The sequence below is a fragment of the Siphateles boraxobius genome, unplaced genomic scaffold (genome assembly GCF_051911475.1).
Source record: "Siphateles boraxobius isolate OS27281-9 unplaced genomic scaffold, OSU_SipBor_1 12, whole genome shotgun sequence".
Taxonomy (NCBI): domain Eukaryota; kingdom Metazoa; phylum Chordata; class Actinopteri; order Cypriniformes; family Leuciscidae; genus Siphateles; species Siphateles boraxobius.
Window position 1 is genome coordinate 18,246,925 of NW_027508722.1, and position 12,634 is coordinate 18,259,558.

The 12,634-nt window shown below is 34.8% G+C and overlaps 1 protein-coding gene across 2 annotated transcripts; it reads left to right on the forward strand.

Moving 5' to 3' along the window:
• Positions 1-1,041: 1,041 nt before the first annotated feature.
• cox6b2 (cytochrome c oxidase subunit 6B2) lies at positions 1,042-12,328 on the forward strand. 2 transcript variants are annotated; one of them, XM_077209797.1, is made up of 4 exons: positions 1,042-1,140; positions 1,627-1,753; positions 2,191-2,291; positions 12,031-12,328. In XM_077209797.1, the coding sequence occupies exons 1-4, from the start codon at positions 1,054-1,056 to the stop codon at positions 12,082-12,084; spliced, it is 369 nt and encodes a 122-aa protein (XP_077065912.1). In that variant the 5' UTR covers positions 1,042-1,053; the 3' UTR covers positions 12,085-12,328. The 2 variants fall into 2 exon arrangements, with proteins under 2 accessions (XP_077065912.1, XP_077065913.1); XM_077209798.1 differs by lacking the exon at positions 1,042-1,140 and adding an exon at positions 1,181-1,203.
• Positions 12,329-12,634: the final 306 nt, after the last annotated feature.

The following is a 12,634-nucleotide window of genomic DNA, read 5'->3' on the forward strand; positions in this document are numbered from 1 at the left end:
TTTTTTCTTTCAAGGAACATCCAGCTATAACAATTTTTTTTAAGTGTAAAGCAGTTATGCTGTTCTACATAACATAAATACACACACACTTGCATGCACCGTGTCAGACCAAACGCTCTAAGAGCAGTTGGTCTCTCAGACAGGAAGCACTGACAGCAGGCTGTGAAGGCTCCTGTGCGTCATTCAGACTTGTCCCTCCATGTTTGTTTTTAGTGTGTAAGTGAAAGTTCTTCCTGGCTTCTGGTCAGAGGGAATGGGTTTGGAATGAAGTGTGCATACAATAGCACATGCTTTCTTTGGTAAAAAAAAAAAAAAAAGTTCTTATACATCTCTCTCACTCCAACTCCAGCTCTGGAATGAGAAGATGGTTTGGTAGCCAGCAGTGCCCTACAAAGGCAGAGGACAGTAACTACAATGTGTACAATTACTGTTCCCTAGTTAGTCTAGGGGCTGTGCTCAGATTTCTTAACAGATCATTATTGATTTATTAAAGCTACAACTGCAAAAAAACAATACATTTTTCAGAAAATACTAAAGAAAAAATGCTCCATTGTATACACAACTACAACACAAAGCTCACAATATATAAAACATAGTCAGAAATAAATGAATACCCTGCTCCAGACAATGGATTAATAACAAAAATATATAAATACTAAAAGAAACATTCTTTACAGAGATGGAAAAGTTCTGATACGCTGAAAGCCTTTTTTTATTATATACAATATTCGTATCATGCTCTTTATTGCTTTGCAGTGTTTAGCCTGCTCAAATGGTAACTGGTAAATGTCAATATTAGTTTGTCATCAGTTTAACGCCCCATTTTTATATTGTATATTGCAATTATTATTTTATTAATATTACTGACACATTAGTAGCCTATTATTAATATTATTTTATATTATCGTTTCATACTACTATTATTATTTTATTCCCTTCATATTACATCTAAAGATTCGAATAAACACAAGAGGAGCGTTCATAAATGAATTGTGTAAATAATAAATAGGCCTACTAATATTGGTCTCGTAAGCCCCGCCTTCCCTCATCCTCATGCTCCCCCCACATACTTTGACTTCCCACAATCCATTGCGTTTAAAAGTCTTTCGAGAGGACGTTACTATAAGGGCACAGCAAGAGGTAGGCCTCAATATTTATATTTGTTTAGTCCACGGTTTCGTGCAATTGTTTATCTTGTGTAAGGTTTGTTGAAACTCTTTACTTTTACTCTATTGTAAAATTAACGAAATATCAACGGGCGGTTTACGAGAACGGGTCATTTGAGTTAGCGAGTTAGCAAGCGGGCTATTTACGCTGGTTAACGTTACCAAGGTTATGTTAGTTGAGTTAATATATCTGCCGTTTTAAACCTATTTAACGCGTTTACAATTTCACTATTCCTTACAATTACTCTTTGAAAATTAAAAGAGCTCGTTTAAAGTATACGTTAACACGTTAGTTTTAAGCCTCGTATCATGATACTCTGGCTGGCGTCAGTTCAAACTGTGACTGAATGTCACTCTCAAATATTTTATTACCAACTACGACATTTGAGCAGCTCAGGCCCCAGTGTGTACTATAATTTTGCTCCTTGGGTAATGTTGTTTATCTGTGAATGTCTTGCAGACCCATTATCTGCGACTGAAGATGGCTGATGTCATTGAGGATAAGATCAAGAACTACAGAACGGCACCATTCGATGCCCGTTTTCCAAACACTAATCAGACACGAAACTGTTTCCAAAATTACCTAGGTAAGTACAGTAGAAATTATTATGTGAACCATATTTGTACATAAAATAAGTGCTTTCAAACGTTGGGCAGCTAATCTATAACCAAATGCATCATTAATGAAAGCGAGAAGTGCCTTACACACAGGCCTGTACAAAATCATCAGAATGACTGAGCCTTAGATACTTTTCATCTGTGATGTATTAATAGTATACTGATCTCACAAATAGTTCCCTTGGAGCACCCTGGGTTTAATTGTTTTAGTCAAGGTCACATTGGCGGTAAAGCTGGGTTGCAACAAACATCTGAGGTTATGAGCTATAATGGATCTATTGATTGTTTGACCTTATCAAAACACATTATGAATTGAGTAACTAGTTGCGGATGCCTGGGTTGTAGACTATGGACTATTTCTGGCTGATTTCAGTGCAGATTACTTAATGTTGTTTCTTTCTGTCAGACTTTCACAGGTGTAATAAGGCTTTGTCAAGCAAAGGGCAGGAAACTTCTCCCTGCGACTGGTATCAGAGAGTCTACAAGAGCCTGTGTCCAATGAGTTGGGTGAGTCTGAAAATGCTTCTGTATGAATAACCAAGTTATAACTAGAGCCCGACCGATATATCGGCGGGCCGATATTATCGGCCGATTTTAGGCATTTTCCTAACTATCGGTATCGGCATTTATAATGGCCGATAAATGAATATTTTAAAAAATGCGGGTACGGTGATTCATGTAAGGGTGGCGCTGCCAATAAAGCACCTAAAAGCTGTCACAAGAACTGGCAAAAATAATGATTATGAATACAACAAATATAGCAAGGAGACATTTTAATTGTTTATTAATAAACAAGTGTTTTCAGTCAGTGTCAGCCAAAGAGGAAGTTGATGATGCTGACTCGCGATCTTCAGTGAGCGCGCGCCAGAGAGAAATGCACATTTCATACGATTACATGAGTCTGTCTGTCTTTCGTTTTGAATTGTTCTGTTTAAAAGTAGACATTTCAATATAGATATATTTCAATTCTCAGGTCTATACGCTGAGTTTCGGTTTATGAGACGAGCTCCTGTTCACCCGCAGGCGCCTCAGTGTCGAGATTATCTATCGTCTAATAAATTTACTTCTTATAAATTAAATCCAGGCAAATGGCTGATGAAACATTGATTAAAATTAAGATACAATTAATACAAAATGAAATTCACTTTGAAACGAAAGGTTTTGTGCTCTCTGTTTGATGTCTATGTGAAAGTTTCAAAGCATTAGTGCCGCTTTCAGAGCGCTCACGTCCGTAGTGCTGAACTGTCGCGTCTGTAACATTGTTTTTTCCTCATAAATGCAAACACGAAAAATAAAATACAATAAAATGAATATTTTATGTAGCCTGTGGAGACTGAGAGCCAACCCTTCTTCATCCGGTGGGTAGTAGCCTACTTGTGATTTGCGCAGTGTAATTCACAGAATTGATTTCTCTGCTACAAGCCTCTGTCACGTATTGTGTGAGCTTGTGACTATTGCAAGCGCGCAGCTGAGAAGTCCTGATTATATTGTCTGCTATATTTAGGCCTTCTTATTTATCAGGCAATTGGTTGATGAAACATTGATTAAAATGCGTGGCGCGAGCGATCTCCGACAGTAAACTGCTTCTGCTTTGTCTAGGGTAAACAGCTGTTGCGACGCGAGCAGTAACGGCCGCGTCCGGTGTAGACACAGTGTTAAAGCTCATTCTGCCTGATAACGCTACGTTACAACATCAAGCAATATTCCAAAAATGTATATAATTATAACACTTTATATAGGGCCATTTTGCATTAAGAGTAGCCTAGTTTCACGTTTAGTACATTTTGCTTACTAATTATTTAAAATAGTATAAAAGTACTGTACATATGTAATTAAAAACGTTTGCATTATGATATTATTCATTTTACTTTAGTAAAAAGATCTGAGTTCTTCCTCCACTGGTAGAGATTAGAGGAATTAAGAGTAAAAATAGAAGATAATAAGGTTTTGTCAGTGACACTTTTTATATATTTATTGATACAAGTTATGACTAAATTAAAAGACAAAGTCGTCGTTAGTGAAGATTATGCAACAGTATTTAGAATATAATATAATATAATATAACATGCAATGCAAACTAGTTTGGTTACAGCTCAGCTGTATAATTCTCATTCTATCATTCCCCCTGCCTCCATTACATATCTGTGTCACACAAGTGTTTGATTACCACATTTGAGTGATCATTGCAAAACGTGTTTATAAAATATTTTTATTCTGTTTATAGCTACTGTGTAAAGTACCCATCAAAAGTTTGTACACACCAATAGGAAAGTGTCCAAACTTTTGACTGGTATACTGTACTATAATACACATAAATAATATTGCTACTGTATTATAATATACACATAAATAATATCGGCCGATATATCGGTATCTGGCTTTTTTTACTCCCTAATATCGGTATCGGCATCGGCCCCCAAAAATCCATATCGGTCGGGCTCTAGTTATAACACTGTAGTCAACATCAAATCCAGATTGAGTAGGCTATATTCATCAGTGTGCATTTTATTTAAAACAATCACTACCTCTGAAATAAATTTCCTCTTTGCTGACATTTTTACAATATATTTAAATTAGGGCTGTAGCTATCGATTATTTTAGTAGTCGAGTATTATACTGATTAATCGAGTAATCAGATAAAAATTTGTGGTAATAAAAATAGATCCAAGTGAACAACAGCCTTTAAAATGACTATAAAATAGGTAACACTTTACAATATGGTTCATTAGTTAACTACCTTTGTTAACATACTAAGAATGAACAAAGGTTAAAATCAAAGGTTCTATTTGTTAACATTAATGTACTGTGAACTAACATGAACAAAAAATGAAACTAACATTAACAAAGATTAATAAATAAATTTACAAATGTATTGTTCATTGTTAGTTCATGCATTACATTATATACATTACATCACATACATTACATCATGCATACATTAACTAATGTTAACTAATGAACCTTATTGTAAAGTGTTACCTAAATATAAAAAGCAATTATTTGTTCAAATAAAGTATCAAAGTAATCATATGATTTTTATTGGCTGTTAAAATAAATTTTACACCCTGTAAAATAAATGATATAAACTAGAGCCTGACCGATATGGATTTTTGGAGGCCAATACCGATAAAAAAAAGCCTGATACAGATATATCGGCCGATATTATTTTTGTACAGTAGCAATATTATTTATGTGTATTGTAGTTCAGTACCAGTCAAAAGTTTGGACACACTTTCCTATTGGTGTGTACAAACTTTTGATGGGTACTGTATATAGAATACACAGTATTTAAACAGAATAAACATATAAACGTTTCGCAACGATCACTCAAATGTGGTGATCAAACTCTTGTGTGACAAAGATATGTAATGGAGGCAGGGGGAATGATAGAATGAGAATGATACATTTGAGCTGTAACCAAACTAGTTTGCATTGCATATTATATTCTAAATACAGTTGCATAATCTTCACTAACGACTTTGTCTTTTAATTTAGTCACGTTATATAAAACAACTTCAGTAAATAAATCAAAAGTTTAACTAAAAAAACCTTATTATTTTTATTCTTAATTCCTCTAATCTCTACCAGTGGAGGAACAACTCAGATCTTTTTACTAAAGTAAAATTAATAATGTCATAACGTAAACGTTTTTAATTACATATGTACAATACTTTTATACTATTTCAAATACTTAAGCAAAATGTACCGTGAAACTATACTCTTAATGCAAAATGGCCCTATATAAAGTGTTATAATTATATAAATGATTGGAATATTGCTTGATTGTAGCGTAGCGTTATAGGCAGAATGAGCTTTAACACTGTCTACACCGGACACGGCCGTTATTGCTCACGTCGCAACAGCTGTTTACCATAGACGCGAGAAAGCGCCCGTTACAAAGCAGAACGAGGCATCAGTTTACTGTCAATGTTTCATCAATCAATTGGCTGGATTTAATAAATAAAAAATAAATATAGCAGACAATAATCAGGACTTCTCAGCTCTAGGCCTACGCTTGCAATAGTCACAAGCTCACACAATACGTGACAGAGGCTGGTAGAAGAGAAATCAATTCTGTGAATTACACGGCGCAAATCAAAAGTAATAGGCTACTACCCACCAGATGAAGCGTTGGCTCTCAACAGAACATAAAATATTCATTTTATTTTTCGAGTTCGCATTTATGAGGAAAAAACAATGTTATGGACATGACCGCTCTGAAAGCGGCACTAAAGTGCTTTAAAACTTTCACAGAGACCTCGAACAGAAAGCAAAAAGCCTTTCATTAAAGTAAATTTCGTTTTGTATTAATTATATCTTAATTTTAATCAATGTTTCATCAACCAATTGCCTGGATTTAATAAATAAGAAGTAAATATAGTGGACGATAGATAATCTTGACACGGAGGTGCCGGCGAGTGAACTGCAACTCTTCTCATAAATAAACCGAAACTCAGCGTATAGACCTGAGAAATATCTATATTGAAATGTCTACTTTTAAACAGAACAATTCAAAATGACAGACTGCTCTCTGCTTATATAATCCGTATGAAATGTGCATTTCTCTCTGGCGCGTTCAAAGATCGCTAGTCTGCATCGTCAACTTCATCTTTGCAGCCCACAATGACTGAAAACACTTGTTATTAATTAACAATTAAAATGTCTGCTTGCTATATTTGATGTATTCATATAATTGCTTTTGTCAGTTATTTGTGACAGCTTTTAGGTGCTTTATTGGCAGCGCCACCTTTACATGAATCACAGCACGCCGCATTTTTTTAAATATTAATTTATCGGCCATTTCAAATGCCGATACCGATAGTTATGAAAATGCCTAATACCGGCCGATAATATCGGTCGGGCTCTAAAACTAATATAAACATAACTTAATATGTACATTACGTAAAAACAAATGTCCAGAGAGCGCCAACGGCTTGGTTACACGAAGGCATGATCAAATCCTTGTTTAATATTGGCCAAACAAAATTTAACTCTAATATCAACTTAATCTTTAATATTTGGTCACTTCTGTACGATATGCAACAGCTGCTGTAATTTCTTGAACAAGAACATGTGCACGTCAAAACATGCAAACTCAGTGCAAGGGTTAAACTTTTATTTTGAAATCGCCATGAACAACAATTTGCATATATTTCATAAATATATTTATGTATTCTCCTGTGTTGGTGTAGATTTACAAATGAGTTGCCCTACGAAATCTTGTGAATCGGCGCACACTGTGTGCAGATAAAGGTTATAAGCAGACAAACTCACAGCACGCAGAGATGGAGTTTGAGAAACCCGAGACGCTGACACGCATATAAATGTAAATAATTAAAGATTTGTGCTTCTCTGTGGGGAAAAAACAGCGCATATATTTTTTTAACTGATTTGCAGCCTTTGTGATTTCATGATAGCGCTATGCTATATTATGATTGTAAATGGTTTTAAATAGATCGCGTAGCCTTAGAAAATGGTATAATAATGGAATTCATGGATTCTTGTCTGTGAAATGCGCCACTTCCGGTATTTTGCCGGTTACTCGACACGGGTAAATTGCAATCGAGGATTTATTTAAATTGAGTACTCAACTTTAATCGAGGAATCGTTACAGCCGTTATTTAAATGCATATTGTAAATACACAGTTGTTTTTATAACTCCACGCATTTTTTCTCTATTTGCCTAGGATTGACAGTTCAGCTGTGTCATTTGGAATTATAAAAGAATATAGACACTATTTAGATAGGTGGCCACAACTAAAAAAGTGAAACCAGCAGGCCTGTGGCATCACAAATGGACACTTACCAATCAAGAATTTCATGTTGTAAACTACCATGAGAGAAAATGCCACACCATTATAAAGTGACACCTACCATTCCAAAATGCATTATAAAAAGTGGCACCAACCATTCTCAAGTGTGCTGGACCTTGACACCGACTCTTCACAAAGCAGAGTAATGTAGGTCTGTAGATATTATATTAACTAAATGTCTATTATAATGTGGAAACAACAAGTCAAGTACTTTATCAAAACATTTACGCATCTCCAGAAAGAATGCATGATCATTCTGTTAAAAATGTTTTTTATTTCTTATGAGATAATTCCATAACATTATTTGCGAAATATTAAAGCCATAGAAGAGAACACGCATCTATATTTATTTGCATCAATATTAATCTGATTAATTTGTTTTTTGCTTCTAACTCACAAACAAATAAATACACCACCTGTGTACTTCCTCAACTGTTGTAAGTTTTAGTTTGTCTTGCGCTGGCCAATGTTACACTTATACTGCATGCAGCATCATGCTATAAAGGTGGATGGATGATCACCATGGATTTATGATAATGTAGTAACTCTAAACAGTACTATGGTATTGTGACAGAAATAGTCAAAGGCTTAAAAGTACTACACATCTTTTTCCAGCACTTCAAAACTATAATATCATAAATGTTATTTTTAATGTGATGACCAACACATTTTTTGTTGATCCTTCAAAGATTGTCATAAAAACTAAAAATGTTAAGATGTAGGAAAACCCTTATTTAAACACTTATTTAAAATTAAAATAAATTGCCATTGTAAACAGTAGGATACTTATTGGATATTTTCACTCCCTAATATATAATTTATTTATTTATTTATTTTTATTTTTTTTACTCGTTTTGCTTTTTAATTTATATGAAGACATTATGAATGATAATAATTAAAGTTAATTTCATCTACACCCTAAATTAAGCTCAGTGCTTTATTGTCAGCCCCACTGCTACCAGATATGTGTTGTAGAGCTCAGTGTCTCGGTGCGGCGGCCCTCAGATGTTAGTCTGGACTGGAGCCCTGTGAACTTAAAATAAAACTGCACATTGTAATATCTGTACGTTAAGTATATTAAATAATTTGTCAGTATTACAGTTATTTTGGGGAAAATTTGAATAATTGCATTGCAAGCTGATTTAAGGTGTGCCCCTAAATTTTCTGCTTGCGCTCCTAAAAATTTCAGTCAGGGGCTACAGTTCTCCTAGTAAAAAAAAGTTAGTCTGGAGCCCTGTATAAAAACATGTTTTTTATTTATAACCTATGATATAGCCTAGTTAAGTATCTTAACATGACGGGAGCTATTTTGCTGAATATCCTCACGATTGCAAATGTTACATTTGATTTTAGTTCAATAAACAAGTAGTTAATATTAAATTTACTAAGGTAAATATTACTTATACGTTTGTAATATAATGTGTATTTCCATCACAGGTTTGGTCTTAAATTTCATTCAAAGTGGCATTCAAAGTGGCATTAAAAAGGTCTTAAGTCTTAAATTGAACTGGTTTGTATCTGTAGACACCCTGAATGACAGAATCACTGTAATGTTGGATGGCTATAATTAACGTTCAAATTCTTTTTTAATGTTCTGGATTTTTATCCAGACATCAATGGCTTATTGATCATTATTGAGTTGAGAAATACACATTTCTGCATTATCACTAATCTGTGTGTGCATTTTCCTTGAGAACCAAGCATGTTGACTCTTGAAACCATTTGTTTATTATATCGCAATATTGTGACCTCAATAATCACAATATGACATTTTCCCCAAATCTTGCAGCCCTAACTATGCATTTACAGGAATCTTTGAATAGAAAGTAAAAAACGCATTTGTTTGAATTGGAAACTTTTGAAACAGTGGTGTCATTCACTAATAATTGGATTGTGGATTATACATGTTTATGCGTACAGGATAACTTCAAACGAAAAATATCTGCCTAACTCACAACACATGCGTATGCACATGAATTTGTTCTTAACTTCTTTATAACATTAAAGAATTTCAATCTAAGGGGCCGTTTACAAGATTTACACTTTACACTTCATCATTTTCTGAAATAGTATGCAGGTGAAGGAAGTGCCAAAAACTCCACAAAATAGTCTTTATTGCTTTCATACATAATCTGTCAAGTGTGGCTATGACAGGTTATTAACCTTTGAAAAAAATATTTAGTACATTAAACATGGTAAAGATTGTCTCTTTAAATCAGTGTTTCTCAAACTTTTTCAGCCCAAGGACCACTTTATCTTCCAATTTTTTTGAGGACCACCTAACAAAATCCCACTCTAACACGCCCCCAAAAAACAACAAAATTGAATGTTTCCATGGTGACGCGTCATTGCTTGTGACACAGCGCAACCACAACACAGCGCAAAATTGTAAGGATAAGCTAAATTTAAGTTTAATATGCAACTGTTTCACTTTCAAGTCAAAAAACGAATTATTCAAACACAAATGCAATAATATGATCAGAAATTATTATATGAATTTTATTTCACTTGAAAAAGTAAATGTGAAATGAGTTGCAGCTTAATATGAACAACAAATTGCACATGTGGAAAAAAAAACTGCAATTAAACATACTGTAACAGCCTAGGTCCGACTTCATGTAATTCCAAAGAGCCATTAGTTTAAAACTGAGGTGGTGGGTATAGGAAGTCTATGATTGTAAATATGGTAACAATAAAATGCTGAAAAAAAATCCCCTTAATGTCCAATATCACTGAAATTACTGGGATTTTACACATGAAACAAAAACTAGTCCATTACGAAACTAATAGATCTGTGGATTTTATATTTTGAGATTTCCATCTAAAACTTAATGTGAATATTAATGAGACGAGTGGTGCTGCTTCTCACACATCAGTCTCTGAATGTCTGGCTCCAAAGAGGAGAGTTTCAGTTTCATACTAGGCTCCACGTTTAGTCTGTTGCGCTGTTTTGTTTTCAAACCAACCAGTGTGGAAAACCAAACTTCACAGTTGTATGTAGTTGGGAAGGGCATGAGCACTTTGAGGGCAGATTCTGCAAGCTTTGGATGTTCAGCTCTGAATGAATGATGATCTGCTTTTATGTAATTTTTCCTTTTTTATTCAAAATATTCACAAATGTATTATCTATAACATGAAACACTGATATTCCGATTGTCAAATATGTGTGGGTGGATGTGTTTTGTTGTTTAAACAACTGTATAACGATCGCGTTAGTTGAGCTGTATGTGCGATGGGCAGCGTCATGTTAGTATAGGCTACAACACGTCAATTCCTCAACTTCTCACGAAATACATGAAAGTAAGTGGCAGGTGAACTAGGAGAAGAATAGGGTAAAATGTAAAGCTACTTACACAATGTGTATCTGATAAGAATAAAACGTGTCGTCTTTTTATAATGGAAAGGATTATTATTGCCGCTTCCATAGACATCAGTGTGTATTTTACAAACTCAAAATCATTTTTTTGCTAGTACATATGTGTATTTAAATGTCTGAAACCTAAAATAAACATTATGTGGTTGAAAACACTGAATAGTTGTGAAATATGACAGCACTGAGTGCCGTTTCTGGCTGAGCGCCAGCCAACGCGCGAAAGCACATGTTTATATCTATGATTTGAATTTAGCAGTTGATCACGTGATGCATGGACCGTTCTAATCACATCGTACCCTGCAGGGACCAGCCAATAATGAACACACCGGTGTGATCGTGCGAAAGAGTTAAATAAGTGACGATTTTGTAAACACTTGCCTACTTTAGGTCATCTTTTCGCGGACCACTAGGGGGTGATGGCGGACGACTAGTGGTCCGCGGACCACACTTTAAGAATTACTGCTTTAAATGTACAAGAACCTCCATGACTCATTCTGTTTTTACCCTTTCAAAATGTGGCTGTGTAACTAGTGTAAAAGTTCTTGTAGCCATGCTTGCAAACGTCAGTATTACTGGAAATCCATCTAGTAGTTTTGGTACTTTACCATTAAGTAGATTAATGCTGCAATCTCTGTCATACGTTCATTAATCACCAAAATATTGAGACTCGGATGTTAACTTTTTTTTAAATCAGAGTCCGATGTCATTCTGCCTGACCGTCAGGTAATAACTAGAAATGCACACAATTATTGGCAGCAGGGGGTTCCCATCCTGATCATCATAATGAAATGGCCCCTATTCAAAACGTTAGGAGTGTAGAGAAGAAGCTTAGTTTAAGTAAAGAACACTTAAATTAAGTAATGTATAGTACATAAGTCACAAAACTTTCGGGATTTTAAGTCAACAATTTTCTAATATATAACCTGATGTAGTTGCTCTTTTCCTTTTTTTATGCACCAAGACACAAGCAATGATTGTGAAATGTGATAATATATGAAGGGCTGCTGGGATTATATTTAAAATACAATGTGTTCTTGTCTTTGTTCTTTCCTTTCTTCAGGTGGAGAAATGGGATGGACAGATTGAGGATGGAAGCTTCCCCGGAAAGATCTAAATGTTCGCTGTTACCTTCAATTCATGAACTCCCCACCTTTTGTAGAGTACCTCATAATATAGTATCCTATTTTGATGTCGTATTTTGCCCGCTGGAGGATGAAAGGTCATTCGGAGTGCGCCTCCGAATCATGTGACCTTTTGTCCTTTAGCATTTTGAGGTCCTACATAAGCATCACGCTTTGTCGCTCTACAACTTACTGGTAAATTACAAAATAAAAACGCACAATTCCAACTGATTTCAATGGTTTTGTTTGTGTGGATTTTTATTTTTTTATTTTATTTGTTTATAAAGTGCAAACAAATTATAGTTTGTACAGACTGTTTCTAAATTAAACAGTCTATTTACCAGCATACTGATTTCCATTACACGAGAGTAGATGTTAAAACCTAATGCTGATTTGTACTCGGCTTTCGCCAAGATAAGCACCCAACTAAGACATAGCTTTACAGTAACCTATGCTTCTCCATCCATTTACGCTTCTTTCCATATGGTGATGTAAATCTCCTTCTGTCTAGTGTTAACACGCATCAGCACACACAACGGCTGA